The sequence below is a fragment of the Corvus hawaiiensis genome, chromosome 4, assembly GCF_020740725.1.
Source record: "Corvus hawaiiensis isolate bCorHaw1 chromosome 4, bCorHaw1.pri.cur, whole genome shotgun sequence".
Lineage (NCBI taxonomy): Eukaryota > Metazoa > Chordata > Aves > Passeriformes > Corvidae > Corvus > Corvus hawaiiensis.
Genome location: NC_063216.1, coordinates 79933775 through 79955277, shown reverse-complemented (window position 1 = coordinate 79955277; position 21503 = coordinate 79933775). Strand labels below are relative to the sequence as shown.

The following is a 21503-nucleotide window of genomic DNA, read 5'->3' as shown; positions in this document are numbered from 1 at the left end:
GAGAATGTGGAATGGGTTTGTCTGCTCAGTGATGGGTGGTGTGAGGGACCTGCCCTGACCCAGGTGTGAAGCACAGCTGTGGGTTCAGGGGCCTGCCTTCACCCAGGTGGTTGAGAGACAGAGAGAAGAGTGCAGGTGTAGTGTGCTGGGTTGTCTGAGTAGACACAGCCTAAGCACATTTTATGTGAAATGTTGTTTACATTTCATGGTCATAAGCAGAGGATTAAAGTGCTTCAGAGTGGAGTAGAACTGGTAATTGTTTGCCTGTTCTCTTTGCTGATATCTAATAAGTTCATTGCTATTAATCCTGTAGTCTAAAGAGATTTCCATGGGCATTTTCTATAGTCTAGAATGTCTACCCCTTTGTCACATGGAGAATACTCTTCTATAGCTAATTTTAAAATGTTTTTATTTCGGGTATTAGAGAAAGATGTGATGTTAAAAAGCCTCACAAATCAGGGTAGTCATATAATAAATTATGTATTATAATGTATTTAATAATCTAATTTGCCTTAGTTTATATAGTGAGCAGTCATGGACTGTTAGCTGTTCCAAGTGCTTTGACACTTCCCAATTAAAGGTGTCTTGTGCATATCTACACAAAAATAGAGAAAATAGTTACTTAATATAGGACAACTTCATTTAAAGAAACAAAAGAAATGTGAAGTTAAGAAATGAAGCAATGTAGCAAAAATCAGCATCTGATTAGGAGTCGAGTGCAGTAGCATTCTAGTATCTTTTTAAAAATTAATTAATTTATTTAACTTATTAACCAGTAATACTGATAAGTTTACCTTCCTCTATTTCTCTTTTTCCCACTTGTTTCCTCTTGAAATGTCAGAAAAACGAAAATTCAAGTGAAGGGCACAGAGGGGAAGTGGAAGTACTGAAAGAGCAGCTCAGGGAGCAAGAGGAGACTGTTCAGGACCTGAAGAAACAGCTGGCTGTAGCCAAAGTGAATCTGAAAGATGCTGAAATCAAGTATGCAGCACAGGTACAGAATTTTTTTTCTGTTCATCAGTTTGTGTTTCCCACCTCACTGCTTAGACTAGTATGATAGAATAGAACGGTACTTACACAGCTGGTCTTCAATTCCCTTACCTCAGTTTTTTCAGTTTTGTTCCTCCTCAAATCACCCAGGTCCGTCAATTTCACTGCCTTTGGTTCCTCCTCTAAACATCACAATCCCCACCTGATCTTCACCTGCCCCCCTTCCTCTACCCCCAGGCCAGAGCCACCCTTGGTGCAAAAGGTGCTCTGCAGGTAAAGGATGGATTTCACCCTTGGACAGTGGGACTGATGGCTCTCTGGGGAGGGGGGAAACAGTGTCTGGAAGGGTCTGGATAGGGTGTGTACCTTCCTCTGAGACAGAATTTGGGTTCTTCCCTGTCTGCCCTTGCTGTTCTGTGATGGGTTTTGCAATAGCTGGGGTAGAGTGTTCTTCCAGCTGCCAGGCCTGCCATCGCCTATCTGTGTTCTGCTGTAGGTGTGCAGGGCAGCTGCTTATCACAGAAGGTCACAGCTTTAATGTTACATTGTAGTTATTTATGGCAAGATTTTTGTTAATACTCTGAATTGCAGGTTTAGCTTTTGAACTGTGAATTGGGCTGCATCCCATACAATTAAAACCCCAGAAGTTTTATGAACTGTTAGTTATATACTAATTCTTCATCTTTGTAGATGAAATTCTATACTTTTTGCTTTCTGAGATCTGAAATACTATCTGTTATTATACAAATATTGGTAGTATAAAGACACTAGGTAAAAATACCATTTGACCAAGGTGATGTGTAGGATTGTCAAGCTGAACACTCCATCACACACACAATATGCTGATGCATGTTGAAAGCAAGCCTGTGTCTGTCAGGTCCATAACCTTGTTGGTTTGTTTTTATTTTGTGGCATATGTTTTCAGCTGAGTTCCCTGCAGGAAGTGATTCAGGAGAAGGAAGCTCTCTTGGAAGAGCATGTGAAGCAGCATCAAGCTGAATTGCTCAAGATGGTTGTCAAGTCAGATCTGGAAGTAGAGATGCAACAGGTATATTTGATATAATAATCATATCATGGGAGGAGGAAGGAAAAGGAATTTTACCAGAAGACACCCTGAAAGAACAGTTCTCATTAAAGTAACTCAGAAGGGATAAGAAGGAAGAGGCTGTGGTTGTTTGGAGTTTTTTGGAATGCTAGTTGGGACTTTGAGTCCTAGCTTAAATCTGCTGGTTTGCTATCAGTTGAAGAGAACAACAGTTGAAAAAAGTATTAAATTATTGTGCTCCAGTTCCCTGTTCATGAAGCAGTGTGAGCTCATCCTACTGCACCAGGGCTTCAGAATTGGTGTCAACAAAAATGAAGTAATTCAGGCTATTAAAGTAACCGTGTTACAAAAACGAGCTATATCAATGAAACCTGGGAATCTAAACTTGCATTAGCCTCCCCAGTTATGGAACAGCCTTGTCTCTCTCACAGAACCTGTGTGCACTCCAGAGAAAGCTCGAGGAGCAGGAAGCAGCTCTGTTAGGACGAACTCGGGAGGTAGAATTGCTGCAGCAGGAGTTACACACTGCTGAAAAACAAAACCAGGTACCTGGTCATGCTTTTTATTGCTTTACTCTGTGTGTGTGTGTGTGTGTGTGTGTGTGTGTGGTGGGTGGGGCCTTTGTCAGTAGCTCGGAAGTTACCAGATTAGGTTTATTTTGGCATCAGGTTTCTGTCATGAAATCAGCTGGGGCCTCCCTCAGGTCAGGTGTTAGAGCTGCAGCTCTGTGTGCACAGCTTACAGCAGGTACAGCCAGACAATGGGGTGCTGCAGCTGCCAGCTCTAGTGATCCAGGTCCTGGGCAAGTGGACAGGATCTACATCTATCCATATCCATCCTGCTGACTGTACTTTCAAAGCCAAATACACAAGCCTTTGCCAAAAGCAGAAGTGCCTAACATGGTGCTGCTGAAGCCTCAGTGTTTCTGGACTGCAGTGTCCAGGCCAGATCAGAGCAGAAATAGATATTCTTTGGTATGTCTTGCTGAGAACTTGCTTATATGGTGATTGACACAATTCGTGGAGTGGGATTGGCTCCCACTTCATCAGTTCGAAGTGTGAAGAGGACAAGATCCAGTCTGTGCATACATGACTGTATATACATGTGCTTCTTGAGACAGAATTAAGTACACTACCTCTTAAAAGGTTGGTTTGCAGATACAGAGGGTGAGTTTTTCCAATATCTGAACTTCTGAAAATTCTCCATCCTTTTAGAAGAGACTTACACTGAATCAGTCTCATATTTGTAGGCTGCATGATCTCCAGCTAGTCTAATGCTGAACCTCACTTTGATAATTTTTACACACTTGTGCCCCACATATTTTCTTTTCCTCTGTGTCCCAGCCAGGCACAATGGTGGGTCCTCTTACTACCAGGAAGAGGTAAAGAGCCTCAGTGAGCTGACTTGTGCTCACTACTGAGACTGCATTGCTCAGCAGGGTGTGGCCTGGGGTGGTGGCGTGGATATCTTCATGACATGGTTGTTGGGATTCCTTGACTCCTCCTCAGTGTCTTTGACTTCCCTCATACATTCTGTGGTCTGAAGGCAACCTGGTATAGGTACAAACTTGAGGCCATGTAGCTGAAGCTTCTCTTTCTACCCATAAAGTAAAAGGAGCTCCTCATCATACTCCTTCTGAAATTAGCTATGCTGACCATCCACAGCTCCAAGAGGAGGAAGTTTGACAACAGGAGCTTGGGCAAGTGTAAGGTCTGTTTCTGTCTCATGGTCGCCTTTAATCTCTGGTCAGTGTCGACCAGCCTTCTGAGATCTTCCTTAAAGTAGTGGGTACTGTGTGGAGCCCTCTGTTACCACCAGATTCATATTTCAGCATTCCCCTTTCACATACACACTTTGGTTCTGTTCTTTTTTAATTCTACTCTGTAATTGTTGAGTTCTCCCTCATTTGTTGTAGCCCTTCCTCCCCTTTTTGGAATGTTTGCTTTCTTCTAAAAGAGAATTCCTGGCCACTGTTCTATTGGTTCTTTCCTCTAAATTCCCCTCCTCTAAATCAAGACTTACCTTTTCTTTACCACAATGATGAGTTGTTTCTCCCAGCATTGCTTTCTTGCAATCTCCAAATAGTGGGGCAGTTTCTTTCTAATAAATTGAAATTTCTGACATGTTTGTTTCCTCCCTTCTGCTACTCAGGTATTTTAAAAGGATTGAATGAAAACCTTAAAATATAGTTCAGGTGCTTTGCTTTTTCAAGGTATTTAACTAGCTGAGAGAGAAATTAATTTCTGTATCACTTTACAGACACTCCTAGATCAGTGCCAGAAGATGGAAGTGGATCTAAGCTCCATGAGGGATGCGCTAGATGCGGAGCGACAAAGGTCTCAGGATCTCAGGGAGAAGATGGAGCTGGAACTAGCTGAGAGGAAGCTGTCTTCCCATCGCTTGCAAGAGGAGGTGCAGCATCTCTCAGAACAGCTGGAGGAGGCAAGAAGAGCACAAGCTGAACTAGAGGTGAACTATAAAGACCTGGAACAGGAACACAGGCTGGAGGTGGAAGACAAAAACCATCTGAGCAGTTGCCTTATGGTGTCTGAGCAAGAGCTGCAATGTGGCCGTGCGGCCCTTAGAGCTGAGAAGGACCAGCCGAAACAGGACATTGGCCAGCTCTTGGTGCGATCTGTGGAACATAGAGCTACAACACATGGAGCACTGGGTGAGCAAGCGTGGCGCTTAGGTGGAGCAGGTTCTCAGGAGCCTGAGTATCACTGGTCGCCTTCTCTTCGGCTTTGTTTTTGTAACAGCTCATAGGAATGGCTGGTATAACAATTCCTAATTGAACAAGAGCATAGGAGGGGTGGTGCTGCCTCAAGCTAAGGGGGTCCAATTCGATCCTACCGTTCTGTCTTTGGCAGCTGCAAGAGGAGCAGAAGCGTGGGGCAGCTTATGTGGTGCTTTGCTTGTGTACTGTCCCAGCCTCTAGTCTTTTGAGGCTTACGGATTTCTTGAGCTGGATGTATTTCTTAATTGATTTTATTGATTTGTTGGGTTTTTTTCCATCAACTTATGTAAGTCCTTTTTAGATGTGCCATGTTCTTCACAGTCTGAATTTCTACTGAAATTATAAATAAAACAACCAAGAAAAGCAAACTACTATTTTCCCCATAGACCCGTGTTAGAAATAATGACATTGATCTTGCCTCAAGCTCTTATTTCAAATTGATTTTCTTCCAGCTTCTTTATGGCCCAAAGCTGACGCAGGGACTAAGAGATAAGGGATTTCATAAACTATTGTGCACGTGTGTAAAATGGGTGTAGTTTGGCAAAAAAGATAAGAACACATCTTAACTCCGCTTTTTCCCTTCTGTCAGATGAACTTGTACAGAAATCTGAAGAATTTGTCTGCTATCAGGATGAGCTGAAATCCCAGTCACAAGTGCAACTCTCTGAACCGAAGCAGCACGTATGATATTTTCAAATGATTCTCATTAATTTTTCCACTATATTTAGGAACTGAAGTCAAAATAAATGTCTATAATTCCTTTTTTTTATCATGCATTGCCTGAGAAAGGCTTTAATTAGTTCTCTCAGCTGATGGGCAGGCATGTTATGACTATAGAAGCCTGGAAAGAAGTAGAAGTCAATTTGAGTAATTTAGAAGTTGCCAATTGATTTTTTTTTTTTTTTTTAAGTTAACCAAATGATCAAAGACTAATATGTATTTATAAACTGTATTAAAACTTATCTTTCTCCTCTCCATCCTGTTTAAACAGGATGAATCAACCTCACAGGAAAAAATAATAGATCAGGAAGACCAGAATGAGACTTCATTCCTACCCACAGAAAACTTGGAAAGACAGGAGACAGAAGGTTGTATGATTACCTTACCTATTTTAATATTCTTAATATATTTAAGAATCATTCTAGAATTAGTTTGTACAAAATAAGATATAGTTGAAATGGTAGCTTTCCCAGGTACAAAATACTGACAATCTGCAGGTGGTACTTTGGTGGAGGGGGGGAGTATTTTTGATAGCTTTTGCTGTAACAGCAAGGGGCCTGTATATATGCCACATATAAAAAAAACCCCCAGACAATTACATTGGTTTTGAGTGTCTGGTCATGTAGACTGGTAGCAGCAATACCACAACTCTATTGGAATTGTACTATAAAACAATGGATTCTCTGGTGTTTCCTTTAGGGTCTGGTGCACTATGACAGTAGGCTGTCTTGATTTCTGAGAAATAGATTCCTTTTGCTTCCTGTCATTCAAAGATAGAAGCTCTTCATAAGAATCCTGGTGGGGGAATAATCACCAATAAACCAGATTCCTACAGTCCTAGAACATCATCTTTCTCTTTTTTTGGTCCACAGTCTCAGAGATGCAGGTCTTTAATGGACTTCAAGACATTGTTTAGAATCATGGCATGGTTTGGGTTGGAAAGAAGTCGTAAAGATCATCTGGTCCATCACTTCTGCCGTGAGCAGGGATATCCTTCACCATGTCAGGTTGCTCAGAGCCCCATCCAACTTGACCTTGAACATGTCCAATGATGGGCCAACTGGCAGCTTCTCTGGGCAACGCAGAGAGAAGCAGCCCTCTTGAAAGGGTGTGGTAAGGCCTCCCTGGAGCCTTTCTTCTCCAGGCTGAACAACCACAGCTCTCTCAGCCTTTCTTCACTGGAGACATGTTCCAGCCCTCTGATGATTTTTATGTTTTCTTCTGGGCTCACTCCAACAGATTCACGTCTGTCTTGTACAGGGGAACCCCAGAACTGGAAACAGTGCTCTGAGTGGGGTCTCACAAAAGCAGAGAAGAGGGTGAGAATTGTCTCCCTCAACCTGCTGCCCACGCCTCTTTTGGTGCAGCCCAGGATAAGGTTGGCTTTCTGGCCTGCAGGCACACACTGCCAGCTCCTGTCCAATTTTTACTTTACCAGAATCCCAAAGTCATCCTCTGTAGCCTGTTTTCAATCCATTCAGCCCACAATCTGTGCTGATACTGGGGATTGCCCCAGCCCAGGTGTAGGGTCTTGCACTTGGCCTTATTAAACCTTGCTCTGCACAAGGCCGCATGGCTGCATTCCTCAGGCTTGTCCAGGTCCTTCTGGATGGCATCACATCTCTCCAGCAAAATCAGCTGCTCAGCTTGGTGTCACCTGCAGGTGTGCTGAGGGTGCACTCCATCCAGCTGTCTCTGTCAGCAGTTAAGGCACTAAATAGTACCGGTCCCAGTATGGACTTTTGTGGGACCTGGTTTCCACTTGGATGCTGAGCCATTGACTGCAACTCTTTGCATGCAGCCAGTTCCTTACCCCACCTAACAGTCCACCTGCGAAACCCGTATCTCAGCAATTTAGTAGCAAGGGTGTTGGGGAGACCATATCAAAGGCCTTACAGAAATCCAGCTTTCGATCTGATATCATGCCCCAAGTTACAATTGAGTACATCCAAAATGCACCTGGAAAACTTTAATCAGCTTTCTTAAAAAGCATCTCCTCCCTCTACTGAAAGGAATTCCACCTGAAAAATGCAGTGACTCAGAGCTTTATTATCATGTTACTTAAAACATCCTTCCCAATGCATGTTTAGCTGCATGTTTACTTCAGAACAAGCTGCTGCTGTTGTTGTTGTAATTCTGTTTCCATTGGGTGCATCGAACACTTGATTGCTGACATTTTTTTAGATCTTAAACACTGGGTGATGTAATTTCTTTAAAAACCTACCAAAATATTAAATGAAACGTAAAAAATCATCATCTTTTAAGTCTGCTCTATAGGTTCTAAATACTTTGTTACTCCTTTTTGTCCCATGAATTGTCAGTCTTATCTAAAGTGGGATGCCTAAAACTGCCCACCGTAATCCATTCCTAACTTGAAAAGAATGAAATAAGGATTTATAGTTACCTTATATTTTGCAATTTCTGATGCTTTTCAAGCAGACCTCAACAAATGCCTTCAAATTTCAAGCTGTCATTGTTTGAAATGTAAAGATTCTTGAAATCCTTGTAGTCTTTCCATTTCCACGGGTTTAGCAGTGCATTATACCAGAATATCTATAACTCTCTTTACATCCATATGAATTCCTTGAAGTTTTCTTGAAGCAGCTCTTTGAGTGATTTAAGGTCTCTCCTCCTGCTACGTAAGGGAACATTGTATGAGGCTTTCCATAGTTCAGTTGGTGGAAAGACTACAGTATAGTATGAATCAGTAAAGGAAAGCCATTATCACAGAAAACACAGACTGTCTTCCAGTTGTTAGAGTTCACAAAACTGATTCATTTGAGCTTCCTCAACTTCCATAATACTTAGCAAATACAGTTTTGTATAATCAGTTGTATGTAGAAAAGTGTTTAAAGGGGTACAGAAGAAAACCTTGTACTGTATGTTGATGGTATGTGTGTCTTCTCTGCATGCTCAGAAGTGAAAAGTACAGAAATTTGAATGCCTAAGAGAACTGTTTTACTTGGTCCTGAATTTTATTTTGCATATATATTAACATATTTTTCATACCATCATTGGTAGTTAATGTGTCTACAAAAATGGGGCCCATTTTTTAATGCTTCTAAGTTGGTATTTCTGGGGAAGATATAGTATTTGTTGCTTTACTAGCTCCTATACTAAAAAACAGAGGCATCACTTAATACTTTAATTAGAACTGAGAAGGAATTACAGAATGTGTTTTTCTTGTAAATTTATAACAATTTCTCATTTTATTTTTTCCAAATGAAATTTGAAACATTTTGCTACAACAGTTCTTTCTCTCCTCTCCTTTATAAAAATGTTTCTTAAAACTTGAATCTCTATTACCTGTCTTTCAGTATGTCTGTATGACAACAATTGTTCTTTTCTAAAAGCTGCTTAAAACAGCATGTTGTTTATGGGGTTGCCTCTAAAAAAAACTAAACCCACATTATCCAATGACAGTGTTATGTATCTCCATTAACTGTTATTAACAGCCACGTGTCCTTTCTCTAAAGCTCCTGGAAGACTATCCCATTTCTGTCTAAAGCAGAGTCTTAATTTTCAAAGAAATTTTTTGTGTTTGAATGTTTCAGAAATACCGCATTTGCAACTTGTTCTCCAGGAGCCTCAGCAGGAAGCTGTGATGATCACAGAAGATGCAGAACAGGTAATCATTAAGCAGCTGAAATAAGCTAAAACTAAAATAGGTCAAGGACTGGCCTTAAAACAGCTAAGCTGTCATGGTCTTTTTATCAATCCTCTTTGGAAGGTTATTATTAACCGGATTAATGGTGAAAGAAATAGCTTCCAAATACTTCTTGCGCTGTGTTCATAATGGACTGTGTTTCCCTTTGCTGGCTATGTGGATTTCTTGTGTCCTTCATCCACCCAGTCCATGTTTGTGCTATTTTCTGCCTCTTGTGAGTTAGTTTTTCAGCAAAACCATGGGCTAAACTGAGACAGGTCTCTGGAAGTACAGTGCCAAAGACTCAGCTGTCATTATATGTCATTTCAAACGGGCCCTGTCCGTTCCCACTGCTCTGATGGGCACCTGGCTGACCGACTGGGGGAAGCTGTGTGCTCCTTGAGTGGGAGACAGGTGGGCACTGTCCTTGTGCTACTCCACCGTGTCCAGCTGCAGGTACAAATGCAGTCAGGCTATTGTTGGGAAGAATGCAGGGTTAGGAACCTGCTGCTTGGCTTTACCCTCAGCATGGGGAGGGAGATGACAGCCTCTGTGTATCTGTACTGAGGATTTGCTGTGGAACTGTTTGTTAGCTTAGAGCAAGGTCTGGCTCTTTGCAGCCTGTTCTGCTTGCCCATCCTGTCCACAGGGGGAAGGTTGATGCTGTGTTTTATCTAATACATTCCTCTCTATCAGAGGGTTTGTGTATTACTGTGAAGTTTTAAGGTGAAGGTTGATATTTGGGACTCATTGGAACTGGAGAAATGTTTTGAGTCATTCATCCTGCTTGACTCAGACCGTTACCTTCCAACTGCCTGCAGTCAAGCTGTGAGCTGGTAGATCAGTGGCAATATGCACACACCCACACATGTAGTCTTTTCAAGGGCAGATGTAAGCATTTGAGCTATTTTCTACTGCCCCTTAATAGATAGATAGTGGAAAAAACAGGTTATTTAGCATATGAATCACCTGGAACAAGGTGGATTAAGTTGAAAATGGGTCAATGAAAACAACCCTGGAATTGTCCTTTTCAATGTATTCATTATAAAAAAGAGTCCAGCTAAATAGCTTGCATCTAACTTTTTACACGTGGACAGCTATTCCTACCATTTGTGCACCTGACCCATGGCTTTAGGTCAAGTTACATAGTTACCTAAACCAAGGTTAAGGACATCTAGCAGTTAAAAGGTTCTTATGGGGTTATTAGTTTGTTTGTGTGATAGAGCCTAGCAAAACTTTATTGGGAAGACTCCAGATCCTTTATCTGCTGGAGCAATGACGCATAGACTGACAGACATGTGACCTCTCACCTTCTCTGCTTGGGCAGTCAGTGAAAGGTTATGATACTGTAGTTAGTCCCTTTGAAGTAGTGAAGATGGAAGAGAAATCATCTCAGGGTGGGAAGGAAGTTATTTAAATCATTGCATCGATTGATATGTTAATCTGGTGAGATATGTCTTAGTCTATTGCTTAACATCAAAACAAATCTTTTTTATTATTTATTTATTTATTTATTTTCCGTAGGCTTCAGAGTTGTGTCCAAAGTTGGGACTGATAGGTTTACTTAGAGCTTGGCAGAGCAGTAGACAGCTATAAGAGCTGTCTTCTCATACCAGGATCCTGGCTCAAAGCTCAGTGTTTTTTCTTCAACCCACAGAATAAGAATATTGGTGCTGAGGCAAAATTGCAAGACTTGAAGACTGTGGAAACTCCAGCCTCTTATGTAGACTGTTCTTCTGCTTCTTCAGGTGAGGACACAGAATAAGGCATGTGACAAGAAAATTGTGGAAATTTGAGAAGTTTCAGGGACAACTCTTAAAATTATTTAGAAGGAGGAGCTCTGAGGTCAGAATCTAAAGATGATAATCTACAGAAGGCAGAAAAAATTTACATGAGGTAGAGGACAACATTCTAATGTGGGATGGGTAGGATATACCAGAAGAGAAGAAAAAAGTGGTTGCTAAGGTTAGAAAGAGAGAAGGGTTTGAAGGAGTGCATTTGTAGATGCAAAGAGTGATGTGTAAGGCACAGAAGAGAATTAAGATAAAATGAAGAATTGTGTTTTTCTCTGCAAGCCAGTGAATTTCTCTTTGTGTCAAGATTTAGTTCCTGCCCGCATCCCACATGAAAAAAAGAAAAAACAGTCAAACCAATCTATTACCTGGTTCACTTGTCTCTTTGCTCTTCATCCTTCTGCAGGGGTCAGAAGTGCTGTGTACAGGTGATGCCAGCGTGTGGCAAACACAGGGAGTTGGCACAGAGCCGTATTGCAGCTGCAGGGTCTGAATTGCTGGCTGGGGTTAAACCACAACAGGATGTCTGTGCACTGCATAGACTCAGACTCTGGGTTGTTTTTTTGTGTGCTTGGTTTGCTGCCTTTTTTTGTTTTGTCTTTTCTCACCTTCTATAGAAGCTCCAGTGCAATTTAGTGTCCCTTCACTCACCTACCGAGTTTACCTGCAAGTCGTTATGCTGATGGTGACAAGTGTACCTTTTATCATTAGGTGTGTCAGGAGAGCTGGTGAATTCTGAAGTGCAAAAGCCTTTTGATGACACTTTCGTGCTCTCTGAGGTACAAATGTAGTCCAAAACCCTTTTGGTTTCAGTATTGTATGCATTTGTAGATATGAAAACTTTAATTTAGTTTAAAAGCCCCAAAGAGTTGGCTTTTTTTAACCTCCTGTGACTTAAAGTGGTTGCTGCATTATGACAGCAGACTGTTTAAGAGCAGCCCTCCTTCAGTGGTTCCCCAAAAATTGTTTCTGCCCTCCAAACTGATGAACAGCCTTTACAACGCAGCGTGTTAACTTATTGGTGGGCTGTTGATCCAAAGTTTCTGGGGAGGATTTGTGACTGCTTTTCTTTTGTAATCTGTTTTGGGGAGTGGGAAGAAACCTTAAGATAGTTATTTGGAAAAAGCCAAGCACTTTGTTCCAGGTGCTTTGTCTAGCGCTTTCAGTTTGGACATAGACACAGATTGGAATATGGGCTTCTATCCTACTTCTTCTTCATGTTAAATGGACAGATAGAATAGGGGACAAAACCTCCTTATTCTAAGACTATGAATAGGATGCCACAAAAATGTGGCTGGATAAGTACACTAGAGGGCTTGTGAATCACAGGAGAACTTAAAGACTTCAGAGTCATACTGTCTTGTAATCTAGAGAGAAGGGGGAAAAAGGGAATAGGAAGTTGTCCTTATGGTCTGATCCTTCAGACCATAAAGCCAGAATCTTTCATGATGCAACTTCAGAAACTCAAATTAGCAGAAGTGACCTGGGAAGTCACAGAATCACAGAATAGTTGGGGTTGGAAGGGACCTCTGGATGTCACCTAGTCCACCCCCCGCTGCCAAGACAGAGTCCCCCTATTATTAGTGAGGCTTCTATTTATTGCAAAAGCCAGCTTGAGAAAGCTACAAAGGCTACAAAATGTGGACAGCAGATACTTCCAAAAGTGGCCCTTTCACAAGATTCAAAGGAAAAATGATACCTGCTATTTTCTTTCAGGCAGGGACAGATGGCTTTACCAATGGAAGCAAGCAGTTTACTGAGGAAAGTTGTCCACCTGGAATTCTAGAATATATCGCTGCAGAGAAACAGAAAGAGCTGTCAGTTTTGCTGCTCGAACTGAAAGAAGCCCAAGAAGAAATAACTTTTCTGAAAAGCCAGCTCAAGGGCCCCAGTGGCCAAACTTCTACAGGCAGCCAAACAGAAGCTAACCAGCTGGAAGAGAATTCACAGATACAGTGTCTGGAGAGGAAAGAGCTGAAGGTGTCAGATACACAGAGTGTCTCATTACTGAGAGAAACAGAAATGCAGCAAATTGGCTTTCTTCAGGAAAATGGAATCAGTCTTCAAGAAGAGCCTCAGGGAAGCCCTGTCCCCTGCAGCAGTAAGGTGAAGGCAATGCAAGAAGTTTCTACAGCAGATCCAGAGCCTAGCACCTCTCAATCTCAAGAACTGATAAAGTTACAAAACCAAATTATAGAACTGCAAATAATTCTGCAGAAATCAGAAGAATCCTTTAGGAAGGATCTAGGAGAAAAATGTGCAGAAATAAATAGGCTAAACCAGTTGGCTGAGGAATACAGAAAAAAAAGAGAGGATTCTGACAGTACATTTTGTGTTTTGACTGAAGAACAAGATCAGCTCTTGTGTCAGGTGAAAGAACTTTCTACCATAACAGAACTGAAGGAGCGAGTGAAGCAACTAGAGGAAGATCTAGCTCTTTCAGAAAAGCAGAGGCTGTCAGACAGTCAGAGCAGTCTTCTAAGAGAGCAAATCCAGAGCCTTAAAAATGAATTTAAATCCAAGGATATAAAAATTGAAGCTTTGCAAAAGGACTTGGATGAAGCACAACTTCAGCTTTCTGACCAGGACATGCAAATAAAGGATCTGAGAAGCCAGGTTGAGACAAAGGAATGTGAAGTACTTGATCTAGGACAACTTTTGAGGAAGAATACAGCAGAGATGGAAGAGCTTTCCCACAAGTTAGCCGTAAAGGGACACGAGGCAGCAAGCCTAGAACAGCTTGTTGCTGCGCACACCAGGTCTATAGAGAGCCTGCAACAAGCCTTGCTGGAAAAGGACCAACAGATGGCAGAGATCAGTGTCAGCATGTCTGAGAAAATGGTTCTACTGAACGAAGAGAAATTTTCTCTAGGAAATGAGCTGAAGAGTCTTAAGGAGCAGACAAGTCTGTTATTAAAAGCCCAGGAAGAAAAAGAACAAAACATAGGAGCAAAAGATGCATGTCTGAAATGTGGGGCATCTGAGCAGCAGAATGAGACAGAGCCAGCAAGTAAAGAAAATGAGGAATTAGTAAATCAAGTTGAACTTCTGAGAAAAGAAAATGAGCAAGTAAAGCGGAAGCTGCAAGCAGCACTTGTGAACAGGAAGGAGCTTCTGAAGAAGGTTACCAAATTGGAGAATGAATTAGAACAACTGAGTAGAGAACAAGAATCAGAAACCTCAGTGGCTCAGGCAGCTACAGGGGAAGAAAACATGAGAAGCATGATCAGCAAAGAAGTGAGTCTTGAAAACCAGCCCAGTGAGGACTATCTAACTCAGCTGCTTTCTGAAAAGGAATCTGAGTTGCAGAGCATCCGGAAGGACCTGCAGGATAAAGAAACTACTGAAGCGCGACTGCAGGCAGTGATTGAGGAAATGAGGCAAAGCTTGCAAGGTAAGGCAAACACTGTTTCAATTAAAGATGAAATCATGGAGCATCAGACAATTCCTGACAAAGTAACTGAAAGCAATGTAAGCCCAGAAGATGATGAAGAAAATGAAAAACATAGTTCAGCACGTACAAATCTGGAAGAAAATCAAAAGTCTGCTCTTAAAGAAAGGATTTTGGTTCTTGAACAAGAAAAAGAACAACTTCAAAAAAAACTTCAAGAGGCTCTGGTATCTCGTAAAGACACTATAAAAAAGGCTCAAGAAAAGGTCAGGCATCACAGAGAACAACTGAAACAGCAGAAAGATGATTACAACATCCTGCAAGAACAATTTGATCAGCAAAGCAAAGAGAAGGACAGCATTCAGGCTCAGCTCAGACAACTCCAAGAACAGAAACAATCATCAGAGAGTGTTTTTGGGAGTCAGGGTGGGTTGGAGTCTTCATTCATGGAAGCAGAAGATACAACAAATAACAAGCTTGTACAAGTTGCAGATGTTTCTGAGGAAGAATTTAAAAAACACCTTGACCAATTGCAGATGGAGAAAGAGAAATTGGAATGTAATGTCAGCCATATGCAAAGGGAACTTGCTCACAAATCAGAATTAATCTTTGATTTGCAACAGCACATAGCACAGTTGTTTGTGGAGATAGAAGGGCTAAAGAGAACCTCTGACCAAGCTGAAGCTAAGGGAGCAAGTCTTCAGACAGAACTGGAGGAGAGTCATGGAAAAACTTCTGGAGTGGCCAGTCTGGAAGACTTGAAAATCCTTGTGCATCAAAAGGATGAAGAAATGGAATTTCTTAACCAGCAGTTAAAGGAGAAGAGCAAAGTTCTCACTAATGTGCAGGCACAATTGCTGGAAAAAGAGGACTTAGTCAAAAGACTGTGTGGTCAGTTGGAAGCTCAGGCTCAGGTGCATGAGGAACAAAGCAGGCGACTGCAAACAGAGATGCTTGAAATTCAGGAGAAACAAGAGGACAATGCAGAAGCAGCTAAACAGAAGAATCAAATGCAAAGAAAGTTGCAAGCTGCACTTATCTCTAGAAAAGAGGCACTAAAGGAGAGCAAATCTCTAAAAGAGGAACTGGCTAATGCTAAAACTACTATTGACAATCTTTCTGTCAAGCTGACAAATATGGAAAGCCAAATATGTGGCCATGTTAAAGAAACAGATACCTTAACAGAAAAGTTAATGTGCCTCACTGGAGAGCGAGAAAAACTTACTGCAGAAATTGGTAAAGTACTTAGAGAAAATCAGAATCTTGATGGATGCTGTAAAAACCTTACACTTAATCTGGACAGAGTTATTCTAGAGAAAGAGAAGCTGGAGAAGGAGGTAGAATCATTGAAGTGCTTTCAAGCCACTGAGAGTTCTGAGTGGCAGGAGAAATACAAGGAGCTTCAGGGAGAATATGAAACTCTGCTGCAGTCATATGAGAATGTGAGTAATGAGGCTGAGCGAATTCAGCGTGTGTTGGAAACTGTTAGGCAGGAAAAGCAGGAAATTTTCCTTCAGCTAAAAAGGGCTGAAGCCAAAAAAGAGGAAACAGATAAGCAGCTACAGGAAGCTGGACAGGAAATTGATGGAATGAAGGAGAAAATGAGAAAATTTGCAAAATCAAAGCAACAAAAGATCCTAGAACTAGAGGAGGAGAATGAGAAGCTTAGAGCAGAGATGCATTTTACAGATGGAGAGCTACACAGGACTGGAGAGAGCTTTACAAACACTAGCCTGAAAGAAGATCTGGAGTGCTCTAGGAGGGAATGCCAGTTTCTTTCTACTCAGCTTGAGACAGTAGTAGCTGAAAAGGAGTCTCTTAATCAAGAGATCACGGACTTGAAGTGTCTTTTGCAGTCAACAGAATCTAAGCTGAAAGAAAGCAGAGAACTTGTAAACAAGTATGTTGCCCAGCAGACAACAGGGGAAGAAACAAATGAGGCAGTTGCCACACCACCACCAATGGAAAGGTCTGAAAATCAAGTGGACATAACTTGTAGACCAAAGCCTCCTGCTGCAGAGCTGGAACAAGAGGCATTTGAAGTTGATAAACCTTGTGAGGATCCTGGTATCTACAGACAGCAAATAGCTGAGCTCACTAAACGAATCATGGAGCTGGAAAAGAGTAGAAGGGCTTCAGAGCAACAGCTGGGGGACATCCGCAGGTGTGTTGAGACTTTAGCAGGTGAGAAAAGGGCTTTAGAGCACCAAATGGAAGAGAAAGTCCATGAAGTGAATGCTCTTCAGGCTACAGTAGCAAAGATGGAGCAAACAGTCCAAAAAGCCAAAGACGACCTGGTCACAATGACAGCACTGAAGGATGCGCTAGCGGCTGAAAAGGATGACTTGGAAGAAAGGCTCATGAATCAGCTGGCAGAACTTAATGGAAGTATTGGAAACTATCAGCAAGATGCAACAGACTTCCAAATCAAAAATGATCAACTGAAACATGAGCTTCAGAGTTTGCAGAGAATGATGCATGAACTGGAGGAGGAGAAAAGTCGGATGGCAAAGGAGAAAAGCAAAGCAAGTTCAGAAAAGCAAAAGGAATTTGTAGAAAAGCTAAAAGACAATTGGAGAGGAGAAAGCAGCACACATATAAAGGAGCTTCAAGAACTGCTGAAACAGAAACAGCAGGAGATTAGTCAGCTGCAGAAGGACTGTATTAAAAGCCAGGAGAAGAACAGTAGTTTAGAAAGAACTGTTAAAGCTCTGGAATTTCTGCAGAGTGAGACTCAGAGAGAGGTAGAAGCAGCCAAAGAAACTTCAGCTAAAGCAGTTGAAGACACCAAGAAAGCCCAGGCAGAGCTTGCTCTCTGCAAAGTAGTGTTGGATGACACTCAAAGTGAGGCAGCAAGGGTTCTAGCTGAGAGTGTCAAAGTGAAAGAAGAGTTGCAAGCAAACAAAGAGAAAATTAAAATTCAAATGAAGAAAAAGGATGAGGACTTTGAGAGAAGACTGGAACAGGAAAAAGACAAGCACTCGAAGGAAATTAAAAACATGGAAGAAAAGCTGGCGACATTGCAGAGGGAGAAAGACCACATGGAAACAACAGTTGGTGATCTGCAAGACTCCTTGAGGACAAAGGATCACGAAGCCAAGCAACTGGAAGGCAGTCTAAACAAAACACTAGCCCAGCTTGCAGCCTTCACCAGGAGCATGTCTTCCCTTCAGGATGATAGGGATAGAGTGATAGATGAATCAAAAACATGGGAGAAGAAATTCACTGAAACTATTCAAAAGAAGGAAGAAGAAATACGTTCAAAAGAGGAAGCTTGTGTTGTGCTAAAGGACCAGATGAAACACATGACCATGCGTATGGAAGAACTCCAGACTCATATATCCAGGTAAATAAGCTGTGTCAGGGGAGGTTTATGGGGAAAAGGTTACTTTGTATTTATTGTCTGCACAAGGACACAGGGTGATCAGCAATCTAAAATAGTCCTTCTTCACATCATTAGGATACCTGTGTTAAATCTGTTCTCTGTGACAAGCACTCACCATCCGATTACTATCTAGAGTCTTTCAGATTTCAGATTAATTAGTTTCTTTTGCATGGAGTTATTGCACTGAGAGGTCAAGAGAGCATTGGGATACATAATTCCAGTTTAATCCCAAAATAAATTTTATGGGGAAGATGGAGCTATGGAAACCTATCAGAACGTACATCTGTGTATTTCCAAAATTCAGAACCAAACCATTCTTAACATGAGTAAAATTGTTTTATAAAATGTTTATATGCTGTATCTTTGCATGCTGGAGCATGAAATGGACATCAAAGGTATCAGAACAGCAATTTCACTGTGGGATGGTGTGGAGTTTTTTTTATTGTTAGCTACAGTGGACGAGAGAATTAATGTAATGAAAAGGAGGTGATAACATTCAGTGTTTAAGTGCCTCCATTTTTTTCAGTATTGGCATGAACAACTTTAAAAGAATATGTTCCCCTGGCACCACCCCCTTCAGGCAGTAGTACAGTCAGAACTTTAAAAGATAGCTTGAATTTTAAATTGAGAGGTATTTCCAGCTCTTCCAGTTTTTCTTTAAGTAAAACGAATTCTGTGGCTTTTCTAAATTAGTATAAAACCAGTGTTAGTGTGGGTTAAGATATTGAGGTACTTCATGGATTTTTGACCAACTTTATCTTTTCTGTTTTCAGGCTGGAACGCAGCAAGAAAGACTGGGAGGCTGACTGCAGGCAGGAGATTCAGCATCATCAAAAGACATGTGAAATGTTGCAGGAGGAAAAAAAAGAGCTTTTGACTCGGCTTGAGCGGTCTCAGGAACTGTACAGCAAGTCTCAGAATAAACAGCAGGAACTGGGCTCAGAAATCAGCAGCCTGAGAGACCAGCTTGCTGACTTACAGAATTCCTTCACCAGATGTGAGCTGGCCAGGGAAGAGCTGGGGACTGTGGTCAAGCAACAAGAGACCAGTATCCAGAATTTTAAACTCAACTGTGAACAGCTTGAAGCTGATCTGCAGGCTTCCAAGGACCTAACAAATAAGCTGCATGAAGAAACCAGTGCCAAAGATCAAAAGATCATGAGTTTGCTGTCTGCCAAAGAAGAAGCAGTGATGGCTGCTCTAGCTGAATTACAGCAGCAACATTCTGAAGAGATGAAAGAGTTGGAGTGTAGGCTAATTAAGGAGGAAGAAGATAAAAAAGCCTTGGAAAATGAAAAGAAAAAAATTCTTGACAAACTTGATCATCTCACTGAAAAGATGAAGATAAACAGAGAAGAAAGTAAGCAGCAGAAGGCACAACTGGACTCCTTCACCAAGTCCATGTCATCTCTGCAGGACGACCGAGACCGCATACTGAGGGACTACAAGCAGCTTGAGGAACGCCATCTTGTTATAATCTTGGAAAAAGACCAGCTAATTCAAGACGCTGCTGCTGAAAACAACAAGCTCAAGGAAGAAATTAGAAGTTTCCATAGCCAGATGGATGACCTCAACTCTGAGAATGCCAAGCTGAATGCAGAGTTGGTGCGGTACAGAGAAGACCTTAACCAAGTGATTTCAATAAAGGACTCCCAACAGAAGCAACTTCTCAAAATACAGCTTCAGCGGATCCAAACTCTGGAAAATGAGAAGGCAACCATAGAAACACAGCTGAAAGAGTCTGAGTGTACTCAGGACGATCTCAGGAAGTGCATGGAAGCCTTGAGAGAGGATAAAGTCAGTATGTCTCAAGAGATCGAAACCCTTATGTCCTCTCTGTCCCGGGTGCAGAGTGAGATGGCAGCATTACATGAGGGGAGTCCCATCATGGAGTGTCAAGCAGAACTGAAGGCTCGAGAGGAAGAGGTACAAGAACTGAGTCACAAGCTTTCCCTCTCCCAGAAAAGAATAATGGAACTGGAGGGGGAGCTAGAATGTGTTCAAAGGGATGCAGCCAAGAGAGTGGGAGAGGCTGAGGACAGGCTCCAGAAGGAATTGAAGCACCTGCATCATGATGCAGGGATACTGAGGAACGAAACAGAGACAGCAGAAGAGAGAGTAGCAGAGTTGGCACGGGACTTGATGGAAATGGAACAGAAATTGCTTACAGTCACAGATGAAAACAAAGATCTCAGAGCTCAAATTCAGTCTTTTGGGAGGTCCATGAGCTCTCTTCAGGATAGTCGAGACCAGGCCAATGAAGAGCTTCACGTTTTGAAACAGAAATACTCTGCAGACTTAGAGGAACAAAAGAGTCTAGTACAGAATCTTCAGAAACAGATGGCTCAGCTACAAGAGGAGCAACATTCCATTGCCAGGGACCGAGATATGGTGAGGTCTGAGCTGACAGAACTGCAGAAGGCTATTGATGAAAGAGGTCTCTTGGCCCAGATTGAGAAACTTAATCAGCAGCTCAGAGCTAAAGATGATGAGCTTCTCCATTTGTCTTTGGAACTGGAAGGCTCTTCCAACCAAGTCAAATCTTTCACCAAGGCTATGGCAAGCCTGCAGAATGACCGAGACCGTCTGTTGAATGAATTGGACAAAACACGTAAGATTGAAGAAGTGAAACAGCAAGCAGAAGGGAGCACTTCCACCACTTCTTCAGAAGTGCAGAGTCTGAAGAAGGCACTGGCCTCCTTGCAGAGTGACAGAGACAGAGTAGTAAGTCCTTGTTCTCTCTTCCTGCTCTTACTTAAAGCACCACACGAGACTTGGATCTTCAAGTCTTAAAATTCAGCACACTTAGATCTGGTAATTGCAATGTGATGCATAGATCATTGTCGTCATGACATCACAGAATAGCTGAGATTCAAAGGGTCTTCTGGAGATCTTCTAGAGATCTTCTGGTCCAACCCCCCTGCACAAACAAGGTTGGCTGGAATAGGTTGCTCTGTACAATGTCCTGTTGGATTTTGAATATCTCCACTGGTAAATATTCCACTTCTTCTCTGGCCAGCCTGTTTTTTCATGTATCTGGAAATGGTTTCCAGAATTAGTTGCTCCCTCGCTTTCCCAGGGATGGAGATGAGGCTGACCAGACTGCAGGTTCCCAGCTCCTCTTTCTTGCCCTTCTTGTAGGTAGGGATGACATTTGCTTTCTTCCAGTCTTCAGGAACCTCTTGGGTCACCATGACTTTTCAAAGGTAATGGAGTTGCCTCCCAATGACCTTAGTATTTGTGGGCATGCTCCATCAGACCCCATGGATCTGGTATAGGCCATCTATGTTATTTTCTCTGATATGGAGGCTGTGATTTCTTTGTTAATTTCCCAGGGTGGTTTCTCTGTTAGCTTGGTTTAAAATATGAAATCATGGAAATCAGGTCCCTGTTAACCTGCTTAGTTCACACCTGTGTCAGCTCATGCATTTGATTTGCCTTAGGTTTCTAAAAGAGACTAGAGCAAAGGCTTGAATTTCCTCCTCCTCTTGGCAGCTGATTTCCAAGGCGGGTACAAGACGTTGCAGATTCCTTTTGACATCCTTGCCTGCACACTGGATGTGTCTGTGTTTGTGTAGTCACTGGCACAGTGCAGCCCAGCAAGTTTCAGAGTTCTCGTTGCTGATCAGAAGACAGACTGACAGTTACGTCCCACTGCCACTCATTAAGTACTTTCCCGTCTCCAGAGTCAGCCATATCTTCTTGTCTTCAAAAACAATTGCAGTGATGCATGCGTAACAACGACTTACTTCTAATTACAGCATGACTGGAATTGGAAAGCCAAAAGGATTTTACT

The 21503-nt window shown here is 42.0% G+C and overlaps 1 protein-coding gene across 4 annotated transcripts in view; it reads left to right on the top strand.

Moving 5' to 3' along the window:
• The window catches only part of GOLGB1 (golgin B1), a 40748-nt gene that overhangs the window by 10114 nt on the left and 9131 nt on the right, over nucleotides 1-21503 (top strand). For 3 of the 4 annotated variants that reach the window (XM_048302348.1, XM_048302347.1, XM_048302345.1), the window contains exons 6-16: nucleotides 842-994; nucleotides 1916-2038; nucleotides 2467-2580; nucleotides 4295-4706; nucleotides 5362-5453; nucleotides 5764-5860; nucleotides 9047-9120; nucleotides 10796-10886; nucleotides 11643-11710; nucleotides 12648-17668; nucleotides 18481-20431. In XM_048302348.1, coding sequence (XP_048158305.1) covers nucleotides 842-994; nucleotides 1916-2038; nucleotides 2467-2580; nucleotides 4295-4706; nucleotides 5362-5453; nucleotides 5764-5860; nucleotides 9047-9120; nucleotides 10796-10886; nucleotides 11643-11710; nucleotides 12648-17668; nucleotides 18481-20431 — 8196 coding nt within the window. The remainder of the gene's footprint in view (nucleotides 1-841; nucleotides 995-1915; nucleotides 2039-2466; nucleotides 2581-4294; nucleotides 4707-5361; nucleotides 5454-5763; nucleotides 5861-9046; nucleotides 9121-10795; nucleotides 10887-11642; nucleotides 11711-12647; nucleotides 17669-18480; nucleotides 20432-21503) is intronic. The other variant, XM_048302346.1, reaches the window with a different exon arrangement.